At 40.1% G+C, this 12,507-nt stretch overlaps 1 protein-coding gene across 2 annotated transcripts in view; it reads right to left on the reverse strand.

The window, feature by feature from the left end:
* ATP6V1H (ATPase H+ transporting V1 subunit H) overlaps positions 1 to 12,507 on the reverse strand; it is a 49,971-nt gene that overhangs the window by 20,202 nt on the left and 17,262 nt on the right. For both annotated transcript variants that reach the window (XM_074881241.1, XM_074881249.1), the window contains exons 6-9: positions 9,193 to 9,297; positions 8,087 to 8,140; positions 5,187 to 5,284; positions 3,166 to 3,358 (exon numbers count right to left, since the gene is read on the reverse strand). In XM_074881241.1, the coding sequence (XP_074737342.1) occupies positions 3,166 to 3,358; positions 5,187 to 5,284; positions 8,087 to 8,140; positions 9,193 to 9,297 (450 nt within the window). The remainder of the gene's footprint in view (positions 1 to 3,165; positions 3,359 to 5,186; positions 5,285 to 8,086; positions 8,141 to 9,192; positions 9,298 to 12,507) is intronic.

Below are 12,507 nucleotides of genomic sequence, written 5' to 3' on the forward strand. Positions count from 1 at the left end.
GCCCCTCTTCCCTCCAGGGCTTTATCCCATGCCTCTCCATCAAGCAGATCCCTGAAGAGGCTGAAGTCTGCTCTCCTGAAGTCCAGGGTAGCAAGCTTGCTGCGTGCCGTCCTTGATGCCATAAGAATCTTGAACTCCACCATTTCATGGTCACTGCAGCCAAGGCTGCCCTTGAGCTTCACACTCCCCACCAGCCCCTCCTTGTTGGTGAGACCAAGGTCCAGCATAGCACCTCTCCTTGTTGACTCCTCTATCACTTGGAGAAGGAAGTTATCATCAACACATTCCAGGAACATCTTGGACTGCTTATGCCCTGCTGTGTTGTCCCTCTAACAGATACCGGGGAGGTTGAAGTTCCCTGTGAGGATAAGGGCTTGTGAACATGAGGCTGCTCCTATCTGTCTTCAGAGGGACTCACCCAGTCGGTCTTCCTGGTTGGGTGGCCTGTAGCAGATCCCCACTATAATGTCTCCTGTCCCTGCCCTCCCTTTAATCCTGACCCATAAATTCTTGGTCAGCTCCTCATCCATCCCCAGGCAGAGCTCCACGCACTCCAGCTGGCCACTGACATAAAGGGCAACACTCCCTCCTCGCCTCCCCTGTCTGTCCTTCCTAAAGAGCCTGTATCCTTCTGTTCCAACACTCCAGTCATAGCAGTCATCCCACCACATTTCCGTGATGCCAATAAGGCATGCACACATCTCTAGCTCCTCTTGTTTATTCCCCGTGCTACATGCATTTGCACAGAGGCATTTAAGTTGGGCCCTCGATGAAGCTGACTTGCTGGCTGGAGTGGCTGGAATTCCTTTGTGAGGCTCCTCAGGTGCTCTCCTGCTGACCTGTGACCCCTCTCCAAGGTCTGGGCATCTATTGCATCTATTGCTGGCACTGGCATGAAGGTGGTAGGAGTGGGAGGGATTGAGGTTCCCCTCCCCCAGAAACTTTAGTTTAAAGCCCTCTTCACCAGCTTGGCAAGCCTATGACCAAAGATGCTCTTTCTCTTCTGACAGATGGGCCCCAGCAGTCCCCAGTACACCAGGTTTCTCAAAGCAAGTCCCATGGTCTAAGCAGCTGGCTGTGGCATCAGTCCCGTAACCAACTGTTGATATGCCAGATTCAACTCACCCTTTCAAACTCCTTCCCTGTGACCAGGAGGATTGATGAAAAAACTACCTCTGTTCCAGAGTCCCTTACCAATGCTTCCAGGGCTTTATAATCCTTCTTGATATTCCTCAGACTGCTCCTGGCTGTATCACTAGTGTCCACGTGAAACAATAAAAAAAATCAAGTAGTAGAGAAGATGTATGCAAGTTGTCAAGACTCATGGCATACCTTCAGTAATGCACAGGCAGTAGGAATGATGTGGGGAATGATCAAGCCTAGTCCTTTATGCAATTCACCTATTTTAGTTCTTTTTTTTCATATACTGATACCGTGGCCACAGGAAAAGAGCTATTTTGCCTCTGCCACCTATTTTAATTTTGCTTCAGAATTCACAGCTCTGATGTCTAATTTCTAATCTATTATTTCCTGGCTGCCAGTTTATCACCTCGTTTTCATGACAACACTAGTCTTTAATGTTGGAGAAAGGAAGCGGCTAAATTAATTTCCCTGAAGCCTCTAACAGGACCATCTTATTCTTTCTCAGGCTTTATTAAAAGAACTTGGCTTAATTTTTGTCTCCTCTTGCAAAACACACTAAATCTAAGAACCAGCAATTACTTCTCCTATTTTTTATGACCTCAGAATTGGAAGAAGTTGGATATAAACTGCTGATCCCCTCAATTTTTCTCTTTCTTTTTTCCAAGCTGTGTTGCTGCTTATTATTATTATTATTAATCCTAATATTAAACTCTTAAAGTACGCTAGAACACCTACAGAGGTCTACATAGTAAGAACAGCCCCTACTGAATAGCTCATGTCAACTGACCTCCTTCATCAGGAGAAGAATCTACCTTATTCAGAAATTTTTCAAAGTGGCTAGAGACCATTTAAACCACAGACTAAGCACCTGCACACAGCTCATTATTGCTGACCAGCAAGTCAGTAAGCAACAATTCCCCTCTCCCCATCCTAATTTGGTTGTAACACCCACTACTGGATCACAATCAACACCCAGGATAACAAATAGTTTCCAAGATCTACATGTACTCAGGATACAAGTCCTGTTTTAAAACAGGATTACAAGTCATTCTAGCATTACACAGACACTTGACAAGCATGCACATAAACCTATGTGTATATGCACAGTTAGCATCCATGAAAACAAATTGGTACTCTCACAATGAAAACATCAAGCCTCGGTGCTTAGTTATTCCAGATTAGGCTGAGGGGAGACCTCATCACTCTCTACAACTACCTGAAAGGACATAGTAGAGAGGTTGGTGCTGGTCTCTTCTCACAGGTAATTAGTGACAGAACAAGAGGGAATGGCTTTAAACTCCAACAGGGGAGGTTCAGACTGGACATTAGGAAAAAAATTTTCACAGAAAGAGTGGTCAGACAGTGGAATAGGCTGCCCAGGCAGGTGGTGGAGTCACCATCCCTGGATGTGTTTAAGGGTTGTTTAGATGAGATGCTGGGGGATATCGTGTAGGGGAGAACTTTGTAGAGTAGGGCTGATGGTTGGACTCGATGATCCCAAGGGTCTTTTCCAACCTGAATGATTCTGTGATTATCTTAAACAGGACCAGTGATTTTCAGGTAACATGGACACAGTAAGTCAGCTAATGACTCTTACATGGATATTGTCATTCATCTTGACAGATTTTTGGACTAGTAGACAAAAATAGTTTCTACGTCAGTCAGCTGGACAAACATATGCATGTTTAAAATAATATTTTTAAATTAAAGCTTCATCAGGCAGAATTTATCAGGTATTAGTACCTATAGTGTTTTACACTAGTACCAATAGAAAAAAGAATCTTGAACTAAGAAGGGAAATCACTAATTACTTTAAGATGACATTGAATAGCAGACATCTGTTACTTGTAATACCATCTCTATTACCTGTAGCAAAACTCAGTTCACAAAAAAAGAGGGAGAATTAAGCTTTCAATCCAGTTTACTAAGACAGTCTAGCAGAAACAGCTGTGCACGAGCAACATTTGAGACGTACTCATTTGAGAGAGAAGTGCAGCGTGACTACAGTCAACAGTCACTTACCCGAAATGCTGCAAGGATGATTCTAGTTACTTTCTCCTTGACGGATTCCTGAAGAATATCCGACAGCACTGGAACAATATTATACCGACGGAGATATTCACACATTTGAGGACTAAATGCCAGCAGCCACACACAGAAAATCATCTGATACTGGAGCTGGAAGCCACATTTGTTGCTCAAGACCCCCATGATACTGAAAAATTAGCACAGTATACATTTAGCTTTTAAATCATGACTGTATAGATTGCATTGCTTCACCCTGAAACATGAAAAGAAGGGGTTAACAGGAACTTATTGGAAAGAGCTGCTGAGGATTAGTATACAACACACGCTTCACAGTATCCTGCACCAGCATTTATCACTTGTACAAGCAGCTTGTTCAGAAAGCCATCTTTTAAAGATACAGTTATTTCCTCCTTAGCCCTACAGCCATAAAGCAGCTTTTCCCATGTGAACTGATGTGGTACTGTATCCATCTTCAGGTTCGCCGAGACTCTTTTTCTACTGGCATGTTTAGAGCATTATTTGTCATTCTAGGAGAACAGAGAAATGGAGGTACACATAGCTACTTGTGATGGTTTAGCCCCTGCCGGGGTCTGAGACCACGCGGCCGCTGCCCCTCCCCCACAAAGGGAGTGAAATACAAAGCCCCAAGACTGAAATAAGGAAAGGTTTAATACAACAGAGCAATAGCAACACAACAAACAACAACAATAACAATAACAGTAATAGTGATAGCAGTGAACAGAGCAAAATAGCTACCAAATACAGCAGTTTGAAGCACGATGTACAAAACCACGAGTGCACCGCGCTCAGCGCCAGGAAAATGTGACCTGCCAGGATGTGACGTCCGCATGGTATCTGAATAACCCGGCTAGAGCTCCCCCCCACTGCTGGGGAAACTTAACCCTGTTCTGGTTAAACCAGGACACTACTCCTTCAGAGTTAAGAAAGAGAAGGAGTAAACAGAACAAAATCTACACAAATTGAACTTGTTTCCTTAATTGTTACTCTCCACAGGAGTGTCTGAAATGAGCTGAAGTGGTTATTACTTAACAAGTGAGTTCTCAGAAAACAGCTTATAGATATAACACATCACAGATATACAAAGCACTACTAGAGAAGAAGTAATATCAGATCTCCAAGAAGAAATCATACTGAAGCTTTGTTCAGCTGAAGTTTTGAAAATTTAATAAGCAATTTACAGGTCCACTCCAAAAAAACGTAACCCAACTAAAAAAAAAATTATCTACTTTCAAGATCATTGCTATCAAAATGAAGACAAATTCAAACTTGTTGAAACACAGGCTTACTGTAATGCTTTAATAGTTTATTAAAAAGCTTCCTTGGTGAAGAAGTTTGTTTCAATAGTGTCACCTTGACACATGTGAACATCTTTTGAACTTTTACTTCACTAGAAATTTTGACTTTTCTCCATTTCAGAGTACAGGGCTATTTTTCCTTAAAGTGCAAATTGTATAGCCACCATCCCCAATAACGCCTGCATGGCAGAAAAATTATTTCTAGACAAGCATTTTTTAAATAAAATGAGTGACATCCTAGCCTCATGCAGAGCTATTTATGAAGAGAATCTGGATAAAAGAATGACCTACTTGAAGCCATATATGGAAAAAAATTGAGCTTAGCTCTAGAACATGTTTCTCCTTTCACTAATATTTTCAGACTGAACAACTCCAAACTGAAAGACAAGGAAGATTACCAGAAGCTCATTTCATTAGTTCTTGTTCTATTAAATAAAAAACAGAGTATCTTCAGCTGAAGACAAATGGCTATATAAGCAGTTCTTCATGAAGAGTGAAGTATCATTAAAGCTTCAACACTGGTACCTTTATCTGCAAGTTTCATTTGTCTGTTTGATTGTATTAATGTTTGAAAACAAATAGGTTTTGTACTCAAACAGAGCAGCTGTCTTTTACAAGAGTTCTATTCCAGAAGAGGTCACTAGGGAATGTGCTATTGTAAGTGCAAGTTTATCTATATAAATTGAAATAAATGCTCACCAATTTACTCCATCTGCTTCTACCCACGCAAAGCGATATTCATTGACCCTTAGCATCAGCTGCAGACATCCAGCAACACATTGTACATACTGAGAACTCTGGGTGAAAAGAAGAACACATCATTTCTTACAACAAGAGTTAGGTAGTAAGTGCTAAAGTTCAGTTTTCCAAACTAGGCTTTACCGGCGTACTTCAACACACACTTCAGTGACACTTCTGAGTTAAACAGGCTCACTCTTACAATGCTTTACATCCCCCTATGCAGAAAAAAAAAACCTCACAAGAAAAGGTAAGAAGCAAAATAAAAATGGAGAAGAATTTTGAATAGGAAAGAAGTGTTATGAAAGTGATACCATTTTATATCACCATAACAGATTTTTATAGCACATTTGAACATGTCTTCTTTCAGTATCTAGGAATGAAGGCTGTCTTCCGTTCAATTATACCACCAGAGCCCTTTCACCCACAAAGTCAATTGTTACTCCATTGAGCAAACTTTGGGAAATAAATCAGCAAACTGGTTACCAAGCTTGAAGAAGTTTGCTAGAGGTCATTGTAGAAAAAGGAATCTTGAGCTCAGGTTCTTCTCACTCACATTCTCCAACTCAGAACAGCAGTGGTGCCATTACAATTGTATATTTTCCTAGGCATTTGCTACACAGTACCATGCTTATCATAATGAGATCTATATTTATACAAAAAAATACCACTAGAAAAACAAGTATGCAAAATCATCCTCAAAGTTTATCTTTGCATTTTAATTTTTTATTCTTTTCGTTAAAAGCTTAGCACAGTATATTGTACTAAGAAAAGAATAAGTCAGCTAAAGCTTTTCCATCAGGAAAACAGATATGCACCACTGAATTCTATTTTCATTCAGACTCCTATATGAACAGTCACAAAGACAGAATCATTAAACAGCTTTTCATCTCTGAAAGTATATATTTTATGTGCAGTAACACATAAGATGGGCTGCAGTTCAAAAATGGGCTTTGGTCAACACACTGTCCCTCCCACCACATGAACAGAAAGATTCCCAAGGTGCAACAGAAGTGGCATTTTTTTCTCTCTTGCTCAACTTCAGACATTATCTTCACTAATACTCAGACATGCTGCTGATAAAATGTTGGGGTTTTTTCCCCATAAACCTTTTTCTTTACTAAGTGTCTTGAAAGTCTTATGGTAGATCACTCACATAATGCAAGGTCAAACCCTTCAAACATTTAATGGAGTAAAGAAGTTAGGCAATCCCATATGAAGAGAAAAGAGACAATAAAGCGAATTTAAAATAAAGATGAATTAATCTCTGATGAGAGACACAGAATTAAGACCTTTATATAAAAACTGAGTCTGAACATCTAGCCCCAAATCATCATAATTCATTTCGCTGGGTTGGTACTCACTCTCACACACCATGCAAATAAAACAGACATAAGCAGACATCCAGCCCTCCCACTCTGAATAATGTATTAATTTATCTGCGCCACCAACCTGTGTACTACTGAACTTGGAGTTTTCTTTTTAATGAGACTGCCATAAAAGCATCCTCTTCCAACACTATAATTGAAATTTCAAAATAGATGCCAGCCTCATTTCCTGTCTAAAATGCTACAACTGCATCTGTAATTTAGTCTGAAATAAATTAGTCAGGACCTCCTTGGAAATCCTTCACAAGCTAGATCTGAATCAGAACACTAACAAAGTCAAGACAACACTTACCCAACTTAATTGTCCTAGAACATATTTGCACTATCAGTTCTGCTGCTTTGGGACCCTGCAGTGGTACAGTACATCCATGCAGTGCTACAGTACAATGAATACAGATTTCTAAGCAAGTTAGAAGAGCTCACAGCTCCATAACAAGTGGTGTTGTGTGCTGTAGAACTATTTACTCTTTTAAGGTTATATGACTGAGGGCTGTCAGCCTAACAAAACCTAACAGAACTGCACATGAAATACTGAAATACTTTAACTTCTACGCTTAGGCCATAATTTTACCCTCTATCCATGGTCATGTATAATAGTCTTTCATCTTTTCTATTTTCAGCCCCAGTCAGGTGGTAATTTAAGAGGCTTTTCTCTACAGGAAGCTAACACTTTAAAGTGATGTCTACACTTAGAAGAAAAACAAACTGCAGGTTCATTATTTAAGTCTTCTGGAAAAACTGTGAACATGTTCAGGTTGCAAAAGAAACAAAAGACCCAACTGAATTCTACTCCACATTCAAAAGCTACAGTAAACTGTCTCGTTGTGCCACAACAAAACAGAAAATCCAGTTATGATGATCACTAGTGTTTGCTATACTGCCACAGTTCATCTCCAAGCTCAACAGCCATTACAGTTACATGAAATTCAGTATAAATAAATACTGATGCGAAAAGGACAATTCATTTTCCCCTGAATTTAAGCTATTCAAACATGAAAAGCTTAGAGCTTTGAAAGCACTCTTGTAATTTCATGCTACAGAGGTTGAGGGGCAATGTTAGCTTCAATATCTGATGTGATGTACAGAACTTAGGGTACAAGAGCCAAAAGCTTCTTAGTCTCATGTTGCTTCTACAAGACCGACAGTTCAGTGCTAAACAGATGGTACTGTTCAAATATTAAATTAATTGCTAAAACTTGAAAAAAATCATATGCAAAGAGAATGCCACATACATCTACAGTTTTAACAACACAAGACGACTTGTAAAATACCTACTTCTACTTTCTCTGAAATCGGTGTTTTAAAAATACTTTTGTTTCTTGGCGCCATCACCTGGCACTCTGTTGTTGTACAGTTCTGATTCCAAGTACCTTCTATTACTGACACTAGACAGAACAGCTCTGCACCTTAATCCAAGGAGGGGGTATCACCTGCCCAAAATCTCAAATTAACAGATTTCAAAGATATACTCACATCACTTGTGGAGACTGCTCCTGCTTCCACAGAACCCCCTGTACCACGTAGTTTCTAGCAAAAAAACAGAAGTTTAAAATCAGAGCTGTCCTTCATTTTTACAGAACAGTTGTTACGAAGTTTCTTTCAATTCTCCAAACTCTCTAATTGTACAAAGATTAAGAATCTATTAGATACTTTTCCTGCTCAATATATTATGATAGCATTGTATTTAAATCCCACACACACCGTTATGTCTAAAAGAATATCCTGGGAGCTGATCCTGGTATATCAAGATTTAGGGTTTATTTATTTATTTAAGTGTGGATTTAGTCAAGACTTTTATCCACGTTCATCTTAGAATTTGAAGACTGTTCTCTCGAATCTTTCTGTACGAAATTCCAACTGTAATATTCTTCTTCCAGAGCAAAAAAAAAAAAACCCTCCTTTTTAATAAACCCAGTTAGGAAAACTATGAAAAATATACCATTACTAAACCTAGTGAATGTTTCTCTGCTTTCCAGAATCCACTTCTGCTACAACACTACCTTACAGAATGACAAATCACTGGGTTTTGGTAAGGATTGAAGGGAAATTCTGCAAAAATGAATACAAAGGAAGAACGATTCATCTTTCAAGGACAAGCCACCAGTAAGCAGTTCAAACTGAGCTAATGCCATAAAACCACTGTCCAAATAAGTCAGGATTTATTTTGTTCCAAGAGATGGAACTAAAAATAAAAGCTTTGTACTACAGTAAACTGGAAAAAAGCTTTAATATGTGATTTTTCTTTCTGGCAAAAAGCTCTTGGAAACAAAACGATACAGGGCAACAAAAAAACCTCATCACATGTTTTCTCAGTGTCCAGAAGAAAAATCAATGTTAAACAAAAGACAAAAAGTCTTATTTTTCCTTTCTAATTTACATTTCAAATACTATGGTAGAAAATAAAAAATATTAAGTTAAAAACTATGTGTTTGAATAAGGGATGTTTAGCTTTAAAAATTAAAATTTCATTTTAAAAAAGAAAACCAAAAATGTACCTTTTTTTTTGCACACCTATAGATTCATATTCATTAAAAAGTTTCCAAAGTCACTGTAATGTTTAAACAGAAGTAGTTTTTTACCTGTGAACTGAGTTGAGTTTTGATCCAGTTGAAATAGTAATTCAAGTCACTGCCTTCCATAAGTTCCCTCCCCCAGGCAGCCAGTTTGGCAATAATTCTTGCTGCCTGAAAAAGAATGCAATAAACAGTCTTTTCAAACGCAGCAACTTCAGCATTCAGTGAGAAGTCCTATAAGCTCTGGAAACCAAGTTTAGGTAAAAGATGGCCCCTTACAGAAACCTACCTGTTTTCTCTGTAGGGGGCTCTTCATGCCTAGTAATTTTGTTTCTCCAGCTTTCTGCTGTTTCTACTTCCTAGTAACTGGTATATTTTCACAATGTTATCAGACACTTGTAGCTGATGAAGTTCACAAGGCACCAGCAAAGAACTCAAAAGGGGGTGGAAGTGAGCTATCAATGGACTACTGCTGTAGGACTCCATTACAGTCAGGAAGTCCATCAACAGTAAAACACTGAATGGCCTAACACATACATGAGCAGACTTACTTTAAACAACTATGGCATATGCTAACACAAATGATTGTAAAGTATTGAAGTTTTTTGTACTTGAACTGAAGCAAGTCATCTTCAAGAACGGAGAAGTTTCAAGCCTAGAAAAAAAAAGTGGAAAACCAAAAGGGATGGTAGCATGTAAAAGTGAAGTTGAGGAGTAAAAATGTAGTGAGATTAAGAATTTTCATGATGCCTATGGCACAAGAATAGATACAACAAGAGTATATTTCTATGACAGCCTTTCCAAATTATGTCTGACGTAACTCTACATTGCAGCCTGCAGCTTATTTATAGAAACATTTGAGCCAGCTTATGTATAAAGTAGTCTAACCAAGAAACTACTGAAGTAAGAGTTCATTTGCCTGCATACAGCCCCATGATGCAGTGAGGGGACTATTCCAGGCTCCTTTCCACTATACTGCATTCAGATGCACAACAGCACCACCACTGATGTATAGAGGAATTATGAGTGAGAGTCTGGAATAACGATCTCTACACTGAAATATGTCAAATTCACTTCTGAATGCAGCCAAGTAACCCTATAAAATCCCTTCAGCTTTAAAACATGAGATGACAAGTCCCTAGCTTACCATGCTCCTGAGTTTAAACTGCCCCTGAATGAGAGACCATTCATGCCTAGCAGAATTTGAGCCTGGACACAGGGGACAAGTACTTTTGTCTGTCTATGCAGATGCAACAATGTGGCATCAAAAGTCTTCCAGTGTGCATAGTAAGGAGGGGGGGAAAAAAAAAAAAAAGGGAAAAACAACACAAACCTAAAACTTTGTTTTGAAAACATTCATGCTGTTTAAAAGTATATATATATATATGCACAAACAGTACTAAAAGGCCTAATAAGGGAGTAAACAGTGTTTTAAAGTAAATTCATGTCACATAAGGTTCTCTGTGACTTGTAGTTATTTGTGTATTTTTGCAGTACCTAAAAAACCCAATATCTAAATAATGCATCTGTGAGCAGAGAAATACTGGACATAGAAATTTCTGTACTATACATTTGAAAGTCACTATTCCAGGAAGACTAATCAGTTCGCACTGCAAGGGTCTAAAAAAATTACACTTTACCTGCATACTTGAGAAGTCAATGTTGTCTGAGCTTGCTCAGATTGCACTTTTGCAAGATGGGTCTTCAGCAGCAATACCACCAAAAAAAAAAAAAAAAAAAAAACACCAAACCACCTCACCAACCAAAAAACCCCAACAGTCTCCTCCTTCAGCTGCACCAAGTAACCTGATTCCACAGCCATGCAGTGAATCAGTCAGAATAAAATAAAAAAAAAAAAAAAAAATCAAGCCTGACCTTTTTCCTTGAAAACAGACCAGCTCACTGTTCAAGTTGCAGTACAGCCCCCAAGAGAGTTACACTGGCCGCTCCTAAGGGCAAACAGCATGACTTGCCAGGAATTCCTTGTACCAGTACTGCCACCACAGCATAACACAGGCCAGGTATATGGTTTTGTAGTTTGAGCCACTGATTTGATTCTACCATACCATGCCAACGTAAACATATGCAGTGAACAACAGTTCACAGCTGTGCAGTTTTCTCTCTCTTCAAGGCATAATGCAAGTTTTATTGGAGGAAATTATGGTGTCAATTAGGAATTTACAGTAATATAACCATATTTTTCCCCCCACAAGGAAGAAAACTGCTGAGATTAAATGGCCAGTTCTCACCACAGATGACAGAATAATATTAAGAATTCCAGAAAAGTTACTCCATATCCACTAGCAGCATCCAGTGGCTCAGAGCACAGCAGATACCATACAACACAGATGGTTGTACTGGGTTTGGCTGGGATGGACTTAATTTTCTTCACAGCAGCTCACATGATGCTGTGGTTTAGACTGTTGACCAAAACTGTGTTGATATACCAATGTTTTAGCTGTTGCCGAGCAGTGCTTGCACAACATCAAGGACTTTGCTGGGTAAAAAACTGGCTGGATGGCCGGGCCCAAAGAGTTGTGGTGAATAGAGTTAAATCCAGTTGGCGGCCAGTCACCAGTGGTGTCCCCCAGGGCTTGGTTTTGGGGCCACTCCTGTTTAACATCTTTATTGATGATCTAGATGAGGGGATCGAGTGCACCCTCAGTAAGTTCGCAGACGACACCAAGTTGGGTGGGAGTGTTGATCTGCTCGAGGGTAGGGAGGCTCTGCAGAGAGATCTGGACAAGCTGGAGCGATGGGCTAAGGCCAACTGCATGAGCTTCAATAAGGCCAAATGCCGGGTGCTGCACTTCAGCTACAACAACCCCCAACAGCCCTACAGGCTTGGGGAGGAGTGGCTGGAGAGCTGCCAGTCAGAGAGGGACCTGGGGGTGTTGATTGACAGCCGGCTGAACATGAGCCAGCAGTGTGCCCAGGTGGCCAAGAAGGCCAATGGCATCCTGGCTTGCATCAGAAATAGCGTGGCCAGCAGGGACAGGGAAGGGATCTTACCCCTGGACTCGGCACTGGTGAGGCCGCACCTCGATTACTGTGTTCAGTTTTGGGCCCCTCACTACAAAAAGGACATTGAATTACTCGAGCGTGTCCAGAGAAGGGCAACGAAGCTGGTGAAGGGTCTGAAGCACATGTTGTACGAGGAGCGGCTGAGGGAACTGGGGTTGTTTAGTCTGGAGAAGAGGAGGCTGAGGGGAGACCTCATCGCCCTCTACAACTACCTGAAAGGAGGTTGCAGAGAACTGGGGATGAGTCTCTTTAACCAAGTAAAGAGCGATAAGACAAGAGGGAATGGCCTCAAGTTGTGTCAGGGAAGGTTTTAGACTAGATATTAGGAAGCATTTCTTTCCAGAAGGGGTTGTTAGG

Source organism: Strix uralensis, chromosome 1 (genome assembly GCF_047716275.1).
Source record: "Strix uralensis isolate ZFMK-TIS-50842 chromosome 1, bStrUra1, whole genome shotgun sequence".
NCBI lineage: Eukaryota > Metazoa > Chordata > Aves > Strigiformes > Strigidae > Strix > Strix uralensis.